The 18,502-nt window shown below is 40.4% G+C and overlaps 1 protein-coding gene across 1 annotated transcript in view; it reads left to right on the top strand.

Moving 5' to 3' along the window:
* LOC146457634 (protocadherin-like protein) overlaps positions 1-18,502 on the top strand; it is a 40,740-nt gene that overhangs the window by 11,652 nt on the left and 10,586 nt on the right. Inside the window, exons 8-19 of the mRNA XM_085091648.1 lie at positions 215-2,981; positions 3,228-3,643; positions 5,091-5,455; positions 6,751-7,257; positions 7,747-8,049; positions 9,837-11,760; positions 12,189-12,458; positions 14,210-14,416; positions 15,519-15,682; positions 16,386-16,501; positions 16,770-17,056; positions 17,980-18,266. Coding sequence (XP_084947774.1) covers positions 215-2,981; positions 3,228-3,643; positions 5,091-5,455; positions 6,751-7,257; positions 7,747-8,049; positions 9,837-11,760; positions 12,189-12,458; positions 14,210-14,416; positions 15,519-15,682; positions 16,386-16,501; positions 16,770-17,056; positions 17,980-18,266 — 7,613 coding nt within the window. The remainder of the gene's footprint in view (positions 1-214; positions 2,982-3,227; positions 3,644-5,090; positions 5,456-6,750; positions 7,258-7,746; positions 8,050-9,836; positions 11,761-12,188; positions 12,459-14,209; positions 14,417-15,518; positions 15,683-16,385; positions 16,502-16,769; positions 17,057-17,979; positions 18,267-18,502) is intronic.

The following is an 18,502-nucleotide window of genomic DNA, read 5'->3' as shown; positions in this document are numbered from 1 at the left end:
AACCCGGAAAAAGAGCACCAAAACAGTAACCAAACCAAACTCTTCTTTCCTCCATAAAGTACGCAACAGAGAATTCTTTGAAAACAATTATTTTGAAAAGTTCAGGATTTTATTTGGTGCATTATGTTGTTAGAAAATAACCCTTTTATAAAACACCACAGGACAGCCTTTCTTACAACTTTAAATAAGGTTACAATATCGCCTTTTCTTTCAGATATTACCAAGCTGATTATCATAGTCTTGGATATCAATGATAACCCACCACGATATTCAACCACCTCGTATCAAGTGTCAATACCAGCCAACGCTCAACCAGGAGATCGTGTAATTCAGACCTCGGCAACAGACCTGGACAGTGGTGTCAACAGTCTGATGTACTACAACATTACAGGGGGAAATAAGGACGGTATATTTGTAATAGACAGTACAAATGGACTAATCACGCTCGGCAATCGGTCAGTAGCGTCTGTCGCTCAAGAGAGTTTTACTCTCACTGTTGAGGCTTCTAATGAAAAGGATGTAAGTAAAAAAGATTCAGCGACGGTTCTTGTAAATTTGTTTCCACCGGATGGTCCCCCACAATATCCAGAGTCATCATTGAGTTTTAACATAACAGAGGGTCTTCAAGCCGGAAATAAGATTGTCTCCGTGGCTGCAGCCACAACTGAATACGTCATTTACCAAATACTGTCAGGAAACGAGGATGGGGTCATCCAGATTGATCCATTCTCGGGCGATCTAGTGACGTCACAAGAGCTGGACTATGAGAAGTCCTCGCAGTACAAACTACACGTCAGAGCTTGCGACATCAAGGGACGAGCTGCGGACGTTAGCGTCACTATAAATGTTCAAGACATCAATGACAACAGTCCGTTCTTTATTGACTCCGTTAATGGGCAGATTGATCGGAAAGTGGAGGCGGGTATCCGCAAAGGCGATGAAGTGACGCAAATAGAAGCCTATGATCTTGACAAGGATTCATCCATGGAATACAAGCTGTCTCCCGAGGCAGAAGCGTTCTTCTTAATTGATAACGAGGGCATTATTCGCGCAAAGAAGTCATTGGTAGATAGTATACCAGGCAAAAGGGCAATTGAACCACTATCGACTTTATCGTTCAATGTAGAAGCTACAGATAATACCGATCCTCCTAATAAAGTCACCACACCAGTGCGTCTAGCCTTTGCAAATTATAATTCGGGTCAACCCACAATGGCTGTAACAGTTCCGGAAAACGCACGCGTTGGAAGAACAGTAGCTGAGATCCCTAGATACATTCCTGGTGGCAAAATGTCCATCCTGTACCCAGAGGATTCGCCTTTCAGGGTGGACGGAGAAGGAATACTTCAACTAGCAAGAGAGCTAGACTTTGAAACACAAGCCAAGTATGTTTTGACGATCAGAGAGCAAGGCTGGACAAATTCGCGTCCGATGTCCAATGACATTGACGTGGAAATTTCCGTGGAAGACGTAAACGATAACGACCCCAGATTTGAAATGAAAGTGAGACACTCAAGGCTCAATGGCAACTCACGAGCCGGTGCAGCAGCTTTTAAATTACAAGTGTCTGATGCGGATAGCGGACCAAATGGACTGGCAGGTTATCAACTGATGTCTACTGACACTCCATTTGGTATCAATCCGTTGGATGATACCATTGAAGTTGGCGGTGAATTAACAAAGAATCAATATGATTTAGACTTACGTTCATTCGATTACGGAATCCCTCGACGCCAAAACACTCCTGTCAAAGTGAGATTAGACGTAGGGCAGCTGCCTCCAAGATTCATTGATTTTCACGACGATGGCTATAGGTTTGAGGTACCGGAAGATGCCAAAGGCGGAACAGTCATCGGGAGGATCTCCGCTGTCAGCGTTTCTGGAAGCAGGATCGGATACACTATTCTGGAAGGCAATTCCGATAACAAGTTTAAAGTTGCCGAGAACGGCGAAATTAAACTTAACTTTTTGTTGGACTACGAAACTCAAGCTAAAGTGTATAACCTGGTTGTCGAGGCAATGGAACTAATTCCCATGGGGCTTACATCTACCGTCAAAGTAAAGATCTTAGTGTTGAATGCTAATGATTATTATCCGGTGTTTGAGAAAGGATCGTACAAAGCGACTGTACAAGAAGACGTGGCTGTTGGGACTCCAATATTGACCGTGAGTGCTACAGACTGTGATTGTAGCCTGGACTGCAGGTGTACATCAGGACATTTGTTTTACTCAGTCATAGACCCCGAGCATTTCACTGTTGATCCTGACACTGGAGTCATTTCCAATACGAGGTCTTTAGACTTTGAAGTCAAGAAAAATCTTGTTTTTCAAATTGAGGTTTCAGACACTTTGATAAACAATACCAAATCCGATTTCGCGTTGGTCAATATCACACTGACAAACGCAAATGACAATAAACCTCACTTTGAACTTTCAGAGTACAGACTTACCATCGACGAAGAAGCAACAGTTGGAAAGGGACTAGGAGCAGTGGTTGCACATGACCCTGATCACCAGACTCTAACTTACTCTATCGTAGCCGGAAGCGGACCTTTCCAGATAGATTCCAGTACTGGTATCATATCCCTACAACGAAGTCTTCCCAGTCAGCCGTGGGAATACACTTTGACTATTCGAGCAAGAGATTCAGAATCCTACAGTGACACCAAACTCATTATTTCCATCAAAGACAAGAACAACAATCGGCCTGAGTTTCAAAAGTGCGAGAATGTTAACGTTACCGAAAACCTCCCAGCAGGACAACGGGTGACACAGGTGCTGGCCACGGACAAAGATCGTGGGAAAAACGGGGAAGTTGAATACAGCATTGTGCACGGTGATGAACACTTTGAGATTGACAACACCACTGGTGTGATACGGAGTGCGGTGAGCTTTGATCGCGAAAATACGCCGAGCTACTCGGTTGTTATTAAAGCTGAGGATGGAGGTCATGGGCGCAGCTCGTCTGAGCGACTCCTCAGGTATTGATCATGACTGGTTATCAAATAAATGTGAAATTTGGTTGAAATATAACGCGATGGTCTTTGCAGTGTCTACGGAGATCAGTGGGTTTTTTTTCTTTCAGCTGCAGTTATCTCGTGAATTTATTATTAAGAGTTTATAAAAGTATTGATTTAGCAATCGAATCAACTCTCACAATATGATTTTCGTATTTAGTAAATGCTTGTAGTGCGTCTCATGTTTTTGCGGAATTATCATATTCTCAGGTACTGCAAGATCATTGTCACAATCGAAGACGTCAATGACAATTATCCTTTTTTCAAAACACATCAATACGAAGGAAGTGTGTGGCAAGACGCAAGCATTGGAACTTCGATTATGACGGTCCATGCCTTTGACTTGGATTCAGAAATCAACAGCAAAGTCGCATACCGCTTCACCGAAGTTAACGACAAGTTTGATATCTCCGAGAAAGGAGTAATATCAACCAAAGTATCATTAAAGTCGTTCGTTGGAGAACTGAATTATCACGTGGAAGCGTCGAATACAGAGCCTATGACAGTGGGAGAAACGAATTACGGTAGACGAGAAACGAAAATTCGCATTTTTGTTACAGACCTGCAACCTCCTAAGTTCACACAGTCAGTGTTCAGAGGCAGCATAAATGAAAATAGCAAGCCAGGTATGCCTGCAAAGTTAACGGTGACTAACAAACAGCGTATGCATAACTTAATCTGAATAATTTTATTCATATTTCACAGCCGGGATCGTTCCCTTTTGTTCTTCAGAGTGATTGCATTGAATAATCTTGCCTAAAAATCCGTGGGTTGCTATGTCGGAAGCCGGCTTAATTTCTCTTCTTATACTCTCTGCTTTATAGTCACACATAACTGTGATTTTACCAAACGGATAAGAGGGTAAGTTTCTAAAGAAACTGCGGTGCTGCATCGTTGGGGGATAGAAATGAATGTTTGGTGTATCAGCAGAGTTGATAACTAAAGATAAATTGGCCACCGCAAAGAGATTCGAGTGCTGACGTTTTGAGTGTTAACCTTTCACCAGAGCGAAGATAATCAAAATTAATGGCACACATAATAAAGTCTAATTATGTATGGAAGGCGTTTTCATCAGTTTTATTACTTCATATTAACTTAGTGGTCGTGGAGGTTTACCAGGGAGAACACTTCTCGCCAACATACCCTGATCCTAGATTTACCTACGTTAGAGAGACTAAGCACCACGTTTGCGGCAAACGGCAGAAATTACCACGTGACCATGTTTAGCCTACATTAAGCACTCGCTGTTGTCAGTTTCTCAGTAAATTTGAGTAGTTTCCGGTTAGCTCCAAAGGCCAGGATTATTTTAAACTATTGTCATCTATGTACTCATATTTTTCTAGAAAACATGAATGCGAGTCTTACGCTTGTCGTTTGTCGTAAACGTGGTGCTTAATCTCTATAATTGTGTCCTCCATAACTGTTGATCCTGAAGTTTTTCATATAGTTTCCCATGGAGCCTCACTGTCGTTCACTACATTTTGGGAGTTGTGATGGCAGGTTTGCGACTGGGTTTAAGCCAAGTTCATTCAGTTTTCTTCTCGATGAAATACGCCGTCATTCCAGGGTAATAATATAAGGGAAAGGGAAGTGCAAAAATGTAATCGACCAATGATCTGCTGAAAGGTCGACTTGCCACGTGGAAATATCAATTTTACTTTCACTGACACATTTTGATTGGGTCAGTGTTTGCTATCTTTTGTTTTGTTTTGTTTTGTTTCCTGTTGTTTTTGTTATTGTTGTTATTGTTATTGTTATTGTTATTGTTATTGTTATTGTTATTGTTATTGTTATTGTTATTGTTATTGTTATTGTTATTGTTATTGTTATTGTTATTGTTATTGTTATTGTTATTGTTATTGTTATTGTTGTTGTTGTTGTTGTTGTTGCTCTCGTTAGCCGTTGTTTCTGTTGCTTGATCTCCAGATCCGCATTTGAAATATAAGTAAAGCAAACTGCGACTCTTCATCGTTCCACAAAATCTTGCTAGATCTAGAAACACTGTGGTAATTTTAAGAACGGCTACTCTGTGTAATTCTAAATAGTATATTTATCTTCTTTATTTGTTGGCAGATACGTTCATTGTACAACTCGTGGCAAATTCTATGAATAACAAAGATTTAAGATACATTCCTATGTGGACTTGGGCAGATGCCTCTGAGTATTTCCATATCGAGCCCACAAACGGAAGAATCCTTTCAGGAGGGAAATCGTTCGATCACGAAATGGGCGAGATATATCGAATGCAGTTCCGAGCTCGCGAGAGTGATCAACTGTTCTCTACTTGCCTTGTTGAGATCGAAGTCAAAGATTTAAATGACAACTCGCCAATTTTCCGAACGGAAAGTTACGACGGCAGAGTTCTCGAGAATTCGCCTGCAGGTACGCCAGTCATTCATGTTCGCGCCGATGACGCCGACGGAGGTTCAGCGGCTGAGGTAATGTATGAGTAACTTGCCAAGAGAAGATAACTAAGGGAATTATTTTATTTCATTCATGCTTTTCTGTACCACCATGCCCAATACACGCATTGTTTCACTGACATTTTATCTTATTGAAGACTAGTCATGATCAATGCCGGCAGCAACAAGACCCCTGGCTGGTATTAGAAGCCAACATTAAAGGGGAAGTATCACGATAATTTGATGTCATTTTAAAACCCTAAAATGTTTGTCTGTCAACAGAAACAAAAAAAATAATTGTCTAGTTTTGTTATAAATTATCACCCCAGTGTAATAAAACTGTCGATTAGTGCCTCTGGCTAGAGACAGAGTAGGTCGGAATGGATTGAAACTTGAAAAATGTTAGGCTAATGTTTTTCAAGTTTTTCTTATTTTTGTTTCCAAAATGCGCTAGAACAGTGTACGAGTTGTTCCTTTCAAGAACTGAGTTGATTTCTCTCCTCTAGTTGCTCTAGAATTATTTTGTAGCAAAGTGAAGGTCTTATTTCACCATTTTTAACAAAAGAGATCAAATCCCCATGATACTTCCCCTTTAATAAGAGTGACCTCGTAGTGAAATACTATAATATACAACGTTGACAATTTTTTTTTATTTTAGCGCGCCACGGTTTGGGTATTATGTCATAGTCATGTCATCGTTTTCCACGAGGGGTTACCACACGGCTGCTCCCCTTGATAACTGATAACACCGCTTTCATCAGGAAGTCACTTTTGTTTACAACGCTTTCCTACGATCTGCATTCGATTGATCTAAGGATAACTTAAGAGGAGTTACTCTTAAAACAGAGCATGCGTGTACGATGGACTTTCAAACCCTTTTCCTTTCTTGCAGGAGTCACCTTGTCCGACTCCTCCAGTCTATAGATAGACAATATACTTTCACGTCGTCGTTAAGTTTCAAAGAGTTTGAATTAATACTATTTGATCTGTTCTTCTCGTTTAACAAGGACGATCCCAGAATCTTTTCTCAAGCTGAAAAAAAAAAAAAACATGAAAATCAGTTCAGTGACTGGTGTTGTACGCTAGAAAAATCTGAAAGATGTGTCATTTATGTCCAAAAATAAACCTAGCCCCGAGTTTGAGTACTGTGTATAAGACAGAACTTTTTGTCATTTTCATATGACTTCATGTTTAACAGAATTATTAGTGATTTAGTAAGAGTTAAGGTTAGGGTACACCTAGCTTGTGATGTCTATCATACAGTTCATGCATCTTATTAGCATGCATTTCTGGACATACCACATCAATAAGATTTTTGTTTTTCTTTTTAGATCACTTACTCCATCGTTCAGAAATCGGACCATCAGTATTTCACCATTGATCCCGTCACGGGTGTCATAAGTACTACAGAACCATTTGATCGTGAGATCGCGGAGCAGTCCCACTTTCTTCTAGTTGTAGAAGCGAGTGATAAAGGAAATCCACCATTGAAGTCTAGCACGTTTGTGGACATCGAGGTCGTTGATGATAACGATGTGGGACCAACGTTTGAACCTACGGAGTATTCTCTAGCAGTTAATGAAGATGTTCCTCTGGGTGAAGTTTTACATTTCTTCACCGTTACAGACGGTGACATTGGTCTCAATACAAGAGTGAATTTTTTTATTTCGGAAGGAAATCAAGGGCATGCATTTACTGTAATAAATAAGATTTCTCCCATTGGAGGAGAACTTATTACTGAAAACAGACTGGACTATGAAACTACTAAGGAGTACACCCTTACAGTCATGGCAACAGATGGCAGATCAATCAGCCAACCTGCAACAGTTTCCATCAAAGTAAGGAGGTTTCCTGGTAACTATTGTGTTCAAGTAATGAGAAAAATATTAGTTGTCGTCAATTTTCAACAAGTACGAAGCTTTGGAATTCTATTTGCCTTGTCGTTCTTTTACCATATTGATGATTCTTTTCCAAGAAGGAAATTTTTATCTGGATGACATTAACACAGTATAAACGGCGCAAAGGTTCAAACTCTATCTGATAGAGGTCCTTGTCTTGACACTTTTATTTTTATATTTCCAGGGTATACGGCGAAGAAAAAAGGAAATTAAACATGTATTAATTTTACAAGGGGAATCTCACGGAAGGGCGCAACCGATGTTTAGCCGCTTCCGTCGTCGTCGTTATTGTTGCTAAGGCTCCCAGTTAGGTGTGACAGCAAGTAAAGCGACATGGCAATGACAGAATATCTGTTACTATTTTACCAATAAGCAAAACAAAAGAGATTAAATGCTTTTGTTTGTTTGTTTGTTGTCATTGGCTGTTAGGTGCGTGACGTCAATGACAACGCACCAGTGTTCAACCAGCTTCGTTACCAGGCGACAGTTCTGGAAGGCAGTCCACGGAATCCGAACCTAGTTATACTTACTGTGTCTGCCAGTGACATCGACACCACACAAGAAGACATTACATATTCCTTGGACCAAGTGGGTCAGCAGTACTTTACTATTGGGAGGAGGACTGGGGACATACACATTGGAGGAACACCGCTGGACAGAGAAAAGACGCCGGTATTGTATTTCACAGTCCTAGCTTCAGATGGAAAGCACATTGGAGTGGCTGGAATTAAGGTGTGGTATGGTTAACACCAGTTATGTGCTCTATTTTCGTTTTTCTATACAGTAGTGGAAGGCGTACTTAGTTATATCTGATCAGGATTCGTCACTTGATTGATAATTTGGTCGTGTTTTCAAGAAGGTCGGACAGGTTTTAAGGTAGCGAATTGTCTACACGAAGGCAAAGTTGAGCACGATCAAAAAAAGATGGTCGCAAGGCTATGCCTCACTTTATTTATTCAACAGAAACGGTACCTTTTGGACTACTTGGGACGAACGAAGACAATACAACTAGAAATACGTGACTCGCAAAACCTCGCGAAGCTGGGGCTGGGTGGAAAGCCCTCTTTACTCGTATTGCAGCATCAAATGAGGAGATTAAATGGGGCATAGGATTTTTTGATGAGCATGGTCTTGTCGTAGTTCCACAGGCTAGTTTGCGGTTGAAAATCTATTTCTGACGCGACGTAATGTACAACGGGCATGCAGCGCTGTCGTGTTTGATGAATTTATTTCCCACGGAAAATTATTTTACCGCGGCCACAAAACGTGTAATTTCTTCAATGCAATCTTTCACAAAAAAGATTTCTAAAAGAAAGGGAAAAGATTCTTGAGAGATAGTTCTGTATCCAGTGAATATTGATAAACATTGCAGTTGAAATTTGATCATGCACGCTTTTTTTTCCCGATGTATGCAAATTTTGCTCCAGATGACGCCAGACAGTCTGACGTCATTCATACTTTGTTTTTCACTGTTGCTAGGCAACAGTGCGGACACCTTCAAAAATATAAACATATATATAAATATACTTTTCGCTCGCATTCGCTCGGCTTAGCGCCGCTCGGGCCGGCTCGGCCGGACAAATTTATTAACCTCGCTCCGCGAGGAATAATACAATACAATAATTTATTAAACTCTCCCGGGGGGGGGGGGGGGGGGGGCTTTTCAGAGCCTAAAAACTATCTAATAATTACAATAATTACAATGCAATTTAAAAGAAAAAATAATAATAATGTTAAAAATAAAATATTAAAAAAAAATTAAAATCGACTCGTTAGAAGATAATTTATTAACTTGCGCTTAAAATGTTCGTTGAGAAGCTCAATTTTATATCACTAGGTAAGTTATTCCAAATGGTTACTGCGCGGTATAAAAAGCTTCGCTGGCCCGTAGCAGTCTTATGGCGTGGTATGTCCAGTAAATTTGCATTGCGAGTCGAGCGGCCTCTAATCATGCCCCTCTTGTTAAATCTGGAACCAAGGTTACTCGGTGCCATACCGTTCATGCACTTAAATGTCAATAAGGCGTCAAATAAACTAAATAGTATTTAACTGGCATCCAACGAAGCTGTTTAAGCTGTTGTAATATGGTCGAATTTTCTTGATCTGGTCACTATGCGGGCAGCAGAGTTCTGAATAGCCTGTAACTTGTTGATATTAGTAACGGAAGTGTTTGACCATACGCTTTAACAATAAAACATTTTACTGAAAACTAAACCCTTAATTATGGTTACGAGTAAGTCTTTGTCGAAAGCATGCTTGGCAGGATTTATTTGGGTCAGGCTTGACATACAGGATGACACGGTCTTAACAGTATGATCACTGAAGGTAAGCTGATCATCAAAAATCACTCCTAGGTCCCTGGCACAACGGGTAAGGGCCAGATCTTTACAAAGCAAGGACAGGTTGAAATTTGGGACCCCATATTTACTCTTGGCGGGGACAAATGGTTTTACCCCTTCAAACCAGTTTAGTCTGATTCTCTTTTCTTACACATTGCAATATCTTTTCTTTGCTTAAAGATTGTTGTCGTTGATTTCAACGACAAAGCTCCGTATTTCCCAAACCCACCGTATATCGGCACGGTAGAAGAAAACAAACCCACGGGGACAAGCGTGATTGTGGTACAGGCCGTAGATGAAGATGACCCTTCAACACGCGGCAACACCAAGATAAGGTATACTTTAGATGACGATAGCGAGGGAAGATTTGCAGTTGACGAAACAACAGCGCTTATATCCACCAGAACGACATTTGACAGGGAGGAGGAAGATAACGAATATAACATCACTATCAGGGCGACTGACCATGGCGTGCCCGAGCTCAGTGGAACTACAGTCGTGACCATAAAAATACAAGATGCCAATGATCACCAACCGCAGTTTAATCCCAAGGAGTATAGTACTTCTGTGCCGGAAAACGCCTTTCCTGGATTTTACGTCACCACTGTCAATGCTACGGACGGTGACATCGGATTCAATGCCAAGTTTGAGTTCACCATCGTGGCTGGTAACGAGCCTTATGCGTTTTATATCGACCCTTCTACTGGACAGATCATGGTTTCAGGTGCATTGGACTTTGAATCAAAGAGCAGTTACACCCTGAAGATTAACGTATCTGACCAAGGAATTCCCCAGATGACAACCTCGGAACTTGCAACTGTGGATATCACCATACTGGACGCTAATGATCATCCCCCGGTGTTTGAACCAGACAATTATCTTACCTCCATTTACGAAAATGTAGCCATTGGAACATCTCTGTTGACTCTCACAACCACGGATGGCGACACAGCCATCGAGACGCCGCTGTTTTTTGAAGTTATATTCGGGGATCGCGCAGACATCTTTGATGTCAAATCGGATCCAAATGACCGACATTTGGGAATTTTATACACGACAGCAGCACTAGACCGCGAGACACTGGATACCTACACTTTAGAAATAGTAGCCAAAGATGAAGATGGACTCTTTGACATTTGTGTCGTAACAGTCACAGTTCTGGACGTCAATGACAATGGACCGCATTTCGTCCCACCTTTCTACGTAGGAAGCATTTTCGAAAATATCGCTGATCCTCAGTTTGTTGTCACTCTTAACGCTTATGACCCGGATGAACCGTCCAATGGCGCTCCGTTTTCTTACAGGATAATTAATGGTACAGTTAATGACAACTTCGTTGTAAGGCCTAACACAGCAGAAATATACTCTAATGGGATGTTCAAATACGAAGAAAAACAAGAATGGGAAATATGGGTGGAAGCGACGGACAGTGGTAATCCATCCATGTCTAATCTCACCATTGTGTACATCCAAATTAAAGACTCCATCAACAATAACGAGCCTTTTAACGCTTCAATGACAATCGTGTTGAACGCGTATCAGGGGCAGTTTGCAGGCGGTGTAATAGGCAAAGCCTACTACCAAGACAATGACTTTGAAGTGGATCAAAACGGCTATCAAATTGCAAGCCAGAATCCTGGATCTTATTTTACAATTGATACTAGGACAGGAAATTTGTCTGCACCAAAAGACATTCCCATCGGCTTCTACGGTCTTTTTGTAAAGATAACAGAGAAGAACAGAAATGTGGCACAACCTAAGGTTGCATTTTCTGCTATCTACGTCATCGTTCAAAATATTTCCCAGGTAGCCGTGCGCATGAGCAGTACAGTACAGTTCGTGAACATCCATAAAGAAACCATCTTTGTTGGTGACTATTATTCTATTCTGGACACAGTGTTACCAAGGTTCTTCACGGCCAATCTTGGAGGCGTTAGCGCTCCATCAGATGTGTTTATATTTAGCATTCAAAGGGATTTGGTGAACAATCATGCTATTAACGTACAATTTGCGGTCAGAAACATTCTATATCCCTCTAAGTTCATGAGCTCAACAGATGTCCTTACAAAGCTGCTGGAAAATAGGGCATCTCTGCAACAAATTGGTGAGTCCGCAGTCACAACTGAATATAATGTTGTTGTTTATTTTTTAGTTTTCTAGATATTACTCCGCCGACCCCCTCTAAAACCGCTTGTGTTGAGTCCAGGGCAAGAACTTCCTTATAGGAGTTTTATAGAAGTGTGTGAAGTATATTTAAACTGGGGATGAGAGATTTCATTGAAGAAAGACAATCTCGGTCACGTACTTAAAAGTTAAGTAGTTAAGGGAAAAAAGTCGTCAACGGACAATGTTCTATTAAGAGAGCCGGCGAGAAAATAGACGGAACCGTCTGCTCTAATCAGTATAGATTTTTCACTCACCACCCGTAAACTGTAGATATCAAATAGCTTGATAATATTTTAACGGAAGCATGGTGGTCGCATTCTTGTTCACCCGGATGATTACTGATGCTGCTTTCCTTATCAATTCTAGGTTTAACAGTTAGTGCTTTTGGAATCGACAAGTGCGCTCAAGAAGCCAACAAAACAGGTGCCTGCCAAAACAAAGTGCAAGCTGGATATGCATTTACTGTGATCAGCGGTGATTACGGCCAGTTTCCCGCGCCCCCAGTATCTTTGACGTTTGTGTCAATTGACCTGAAGCTGGAAGCCACGTACGAGTCCCTTATAAAATCGCTTCCGCGGACATGCGCAGACAAACCTTGTCTCAATAATGGAATATGTCATGATGTACAACCAGAAGGTTTGTATTGTTTTCACTATTACAAATTCTCCTTTTCCTGCGTTGTTACCTTAGTTTTTCTGGAGGTGCGTTCGCTTTTTTGGTTTTGGATCGAACTCTCCATGTCTGAAGATTCGAAAGTCGGTGGTTCGTGCTTGGCCAATGCAGTGTGTGAGTCCTTATGAAACCATTACCACAATCTGTTTTCATGCGCATCAGTGGACCTAATTATTTCACTAGCGTTATTTTTTTCGGCACCTTTAAGGCATTTTCTTGTATGTTTTTTTGTCCTATTACAAGAATAATATTAGCATTTCACTTGCTAACACAAACTTTCCAGACGAAATAGGTGCACGATTCTCTAAGGCCTGGGGTTTTAAATACTGCAGTCACAAGTAAGCCAAAAATTTGTTATATACTACAGCGAGAAAACACACCCAGCGACCCCCCACCCCTTTGCTAATGCAAGTGGTTTGGCATACCCAGTTTGTTTCCGTGTTGCATGAGGAGTAAGCTCCCTGACTGACTGCTTTTCGTGTTGGACTCCGACGTGACTTTACAACTCGCGTCTTGAATCTTCTCTAAAGAGAGACGGTGTAGCCGCCGGCAATCAACTCAGCACACTTTCTGTTCTTGAATTCACCGTATACTAATCACTCATTTCCTACACGAGGAAAAGTTGCCCCGCAGCAGTTCTTTGAAATAAAAAGAAATAAATAAAGTTAAAAGAAACGAAATACAATTAAATGAACATGAAAACCCAAACTAAACTAGAAAAAACAAACGTATCTTATCAGTGATTTTACAGAACAAAAATCTTAAAACCACAGCGAAACGACTAGAGAACACTACTAGCGATACAACGTGTCCTACAGCAAGATAAACTTCTAAATTAAAATGAAATTGTAAATGGTTTGAACCCAGGAGTCATGTCATAAGTATGTAAATTATGATCATCCGGTTGAGTGTAGTCCTGAGAAGGACTGTTTGTGGTGACTTTGACTGACGTTTCAACAACATGAGCGGAAGTCATCTTCAGAGTCTCTGAAGATGACTTCCGCCCAGGTTGTCGAAACGTCAATCAAAGTCACCACAAACAGTCCTTCTCAGGACTACACTCACCCGGATGATCATAATTTATCTACTTAAATTAAAATGCAAAACAACAACAGCTAAAGACAAAAAGACGCGACAATAAAGACAATAAAATCCTACATCAATTAAATAAAAGTTTTAAAAAAGGATTACATAACTAGTGATAACAGAAGGGGACAAAACAGGTAAACAAGCCTACTAGCATCAATAATGTTTTTGTGAAGATATTCAGTTTTGCTAAGTGATTAGGCAGCCAGAATGAATTGAATCCCTGCGATATACGGGCTTTTCGCGGTTGTTTAAAGGCCCACCTTCACCCAAGAATCATTGCGGTCGTTTGTTTTTGTTTTGAAATGCTCTATTGTCCAAACACGTGATCTTATTGGCTGTACGAACTCAAGCAGTTCATGCGGGTTTCCTCTACGACTAGTGCTGGAGGGAAAGAATATTCGTGATCGCTTATTGCTTTCTCACTCGACTCCTGCTCAAATAAAGGGGGGGGGGGGGTTCATATATGAAAACTGTTCCTAGCGGCGCGCAATACATCTTGGGTGAATGTGGGCCTTTAATAAAGCGTTCTGTAGGTCACGGCAGTATATAAATGGAAAGAAATATAAAAGGATGCATCACGTGTCCGCTTTTGATGACATCTTCATTTCTCAATTTATTTCATGTAGGTTTTATATGCAAATGTGAACACAAGTTCGATGGTCTCGTCACCGGGCCTCAATGCCAGGAAACGACGCGCACGTTTGAGGGAGGTCTGGGGACATCTTACATCTGGCTCCAGACGCTTGTGGCGTACGAAAGGAGCGTCGTGCAGCTGGAGTTTACAACATCTGTACCAGATGGACTTTTACTTTATCAAGGGCCTTTGGTCGAAGGTTCGTTCCTTCATGATGGTCTCCTGCATTAAATATCATTCAAAAACTCATTGATAATTCATAAGCTCATTGACCTATCAAATGGTCGATAAAACATCGCGTGCAGTGGTTTTAAAACCCGATAAAACCTCCTCCATATCAGTATGCGGTGTTTAATGTTTTTCTCGTATGCTAATTTCTAACTTACACAAAAGCATCATTATTATGAACTCTCTTGACACACTCTTTTCCAGGAATGTTTTTGAAGCCGTTTAAAACACGAGCAGCACGTGTTTTATTGGGTTTAAAACCACTCGGCTGCGCCTAGTGGCTTTAAATCCCGATAAAGCACTGCTGCTCATGTTTTAACTGAGTACATGTTTGTTATTAAAGGGGCGTTTTCACAGAGATTTTGCTGTATTTTGTTCAAAACTGCTCAAATATTTGATAAAGAACCTTCTGTCTAAAAATACCAAGCAATTTCTCAGAGAAAGATTTAAAGATGCACCAAAACTGGGTGCACTGCCCGTTTAACACACCTTGTATAACAAAATCACTATTTTGTGATAAAAGGATAGACATGTCACTTTATTCCATCCCTTTCTAACAGTATCAAGAAAAATAAGGAATGAAACTCTTTGCCTGTCTCTTTATTGAAGAACAATCTGTCAACTCGTTTTACACATCGGAAAGCAGTGCCCCACAACATTTAATTGAACGGTCAGGCCATAAAATTTACCCCACGATATCAAACCTAAGATCTGGGATGCAAGATTACCATTACCATACCATAATACCATAAACATTACTATGCCATAATACCAATACCATAACCACTAAAGAACGTACAGCAAGAGAGAGTGAATATGAATATATGAAACATCATATATTGAACTGCGGATGAAAGGTTAAATAGAAGAAAGATCCTCGCAGTTAGTACGCAACTTAAGCAGTTGCGAAAAGAAAGCCTGAAAAAAATTCACGCTTGAACAGGATTCCGGTGCGATGCCAGTGCAGTGCTCTACCAACTGAGCTATCAAGCCAACTGGGAGCTGCTCATATTGTGAGCAAGAGAGAGTCTTGATTGTGTCCTGCAGTGACATCATTGGTTTTCCTTTTGCAGTGCTTGCAGGCGAGTCACGTGATTTCATGGCCATTGTGCTGTATGGTGGGTTCATCCGTGTCGTCATATCCTTAGGAGCCGAGCCTTTAATACTTACCATGTCTCGTGGTGCCAGCCTGGATGATGGAGAATGGCATCATATTGAAGTGCGGCAGGAGTTAAAGGTATGGTGTTATAAAAATTAGTGCAGGATGCATCCGCGGTTTTCTACTCTCGACCAAGTTCAAATTCATCTCAAATAAGGTAGCTAACGTGAACAATCTATCACAGTTCAAAGCAAAACTAAATTTAAAATAAATAAATCACTTTATTTAAGTGCCAATGGATTCAGCGCAGAGCACTAATTGGGGGCACTTTTCAGATCTAATTGGAATTTGGAAATGTTGTTTTTTGAGGAGAGGGGAAAACCACTCGGAGGAAAGACGAAAACCAAAAACAAACTCAACCCACATATGACGCCGAGTCCAGGAATCGAACCTAGGCTACATTGGTGGGAGGCGAGTGTTCCCACCACTCCGCCATCCGTGCTTCCCCAAAGACATAAGGACTTGATGATAACGCAGAAAAAAACTTGTATTAAGTGATGTGGTTATTTTATTTGTAATACTTTTGCTTTTCGCTTTGCTCCTTAATGACATAACGTGCAAAATGTCCCGATACATGGTTAACGACCCTGCATTAGGCTTAGAAAATGTAGTATAAAATATATAACGCTTTACCTGCGTCACATCAGTTGATCGTGAAGACTGTCAAAAATGAACTATTGTTGCAATAAAATAAAATACAATACAACACATATATGTTATTCACCAAGATCTGCTCTGCAACGAAATGTGAATTTACCTATAAATTGCTGTTATTCGTTAGATGATCACGTTAATTGTCGACCGATGCAAGAATGCACGATTGACACAATTAGGCGATGAGCTGGTGGAAGATGAAAGTGGCTGTAAGATAACAGGAAAAGTGAGAGGAAAGAACTAGTAAGTATCGCTTTCTCTTAGAGCATCAAGTGTACGTTATATTTCGAGTTTACTGTTAGTGTACTAGTACTGATTTTGTCCTTCCAAATTATCCGAAGAGTCCAGTTGTACCCAAAAAAAACTGTTTTAAGTTTTAGATACCCTTGAAAAAGGACAGAAGCCTGGAGATATAATATCCGGTTTTTATTAAAAGGAGAATTTTTAATGCCTTATGAAAGAGTTTAAAACTCTTTCCTCGTTTAATTCCACTGTATCTGGTCACTTTCAGTTACCTGAACAGCCTTTGGCCGCTTCAAATCGGAGGTGTAGAGAACCCAGGCATTTCTTATCCCAATCTGAACTATACGGGATTCGATGGCTGTATACGAAGGATAACCAACAACCAACATATGTACGACCTTAAAACACCACTGAAAGTTTTGAATTCTCGCGTGGGCTGCCAGAAAGCTGAGATGTGCCCCTACTGTAATAATAACGGATACTGTGAACCGTACCTGACCAAGAAGAGCGTGTGTGTCTGTGATGTGGGATACTCGGGGCAGGACTGTTTGACAAGTAAGTGGGCATTGTGATCAACATATAATCTCTCAACAAGGTTGCAGCAATAGTTAGGAATCCAAACTCGAAGGGCCGAAATTTACAACGTGAGAAGCTTTAGGATAAGACAATTACAAGTTATTTAGCATATGCACTCATGACAAAATAGCCAGTTTACGATTTTAGATGATCTTCCTCATTGAGGGCCTCTAAACAAATCTGTTGTATTCCGCATGTAAGGCTGAAAGATGTTGGCTGAGATTGAGATAACGGTGATCAAGATTGAGATTGAGATTTTTTAAGAGAATTGAAATTGAAATTGAGATTAAGATTGAGAAAACTGCAATTGGCATTGAGATTGAAAGTCAGTTGAAAATGAAATTAAGATTAGGATTAAGATTGTGTTTAAAAGAATTTAAATTAAGATTGAAATTGACATCGAGATTGCGATTAAGAGAAAATTGAGATTGAGCTACGACTGAGTTGGATTTGAAGTTTTTAGGATTGAGTTTGACATTGAGATTAAAATTGAAATTAAGATTGAAAATGAAATTGAGAAACTTGAAAATGAGACAAATTAGTTTAAAATTCAGATTTATTCTGTAATTGAGGTTAGGGATTAAAGTGTAACGTTGGGATCAAGATTAAAATTAAGCCTGGAAAAGACTGTGAGGATTACAGGAATCTAGTCAGCTTGAACTGTCTTCCCTGGCCACAGAAATGTCTTCAATTTGAATGGGTCATGACTTTGTCATCGTTTTGGTTTACAGGCGCATTGAATAATTCCGCGCCATATTGATCATGGAGGTTAGGCACAAAATAATGATATTTAGGAAAATTATTTCATTAATTTAACGTTCAGCCTGTAACTCAGCATAGCCAATCAAAATGAATGACTTGAGTTCCTTTTATTTCTTTTTCTTAATTTCTTTTTTGTACAGCTGCTGTTGGAAATTACTACTTAGAAAACAGTTATTCCCAGTATTCATTGACATCGTGGAGTACGCCAGACGCGTCATTATCTTCATCATCATCGTCGTCTTCATCATGGTCTTGGTCATCGTCATCATCCTCAAGACAAAGACGTCAGGTGGCCCCAGCTCCACAGCCAATAACAAGTGAACACTCAACTAATGTTGCGCTAAAGATGAAGGCAAAACCAGGAACCAATGACAGCCTGATATTTCTATCCACTAACAGCCTTGGAACGGAGTTTGTCAGAGTTGATGTAAGCGTGAATTTAATGTTACGTGATCTCCGATTTCAACTGAATAACTGAGCCAATCACTATTTCATGTCTTCTTCTTTACCTAGCGGTCGTGTCTTTAAGCGTGACACAGTAAACTACTCCTCATTATTGCCATTTGCGTGGCTTCTGCAATGCTGACGTTTTTATGCTGCAACTATTCATGAAATGTAACCCATGTTTTGAAATGTAACCCACGTGCTTTAAAACCAGAGAAA

The sequence above is a fragment of the Pavona decussata genome, unplaced genomic scaffold (genome assembly GCF_977016875.1).
Source record: "Pavona decussata unplaced genomic scaffold, jaPavDecu1.1 SCAFFOLD_238, whole genome shotgun sequence".
Taxonomy (NCBI): Eukaryota; Metazoa; Cnidaria; class Anthozoa; order Scleractinia; family Agariciidae; genus Pavona; species Pavona decussata.
Note: the sequence above shows the minus strand (reverse complement) of the source record. Positions and strands in the feature narration are given on the sequence as shown.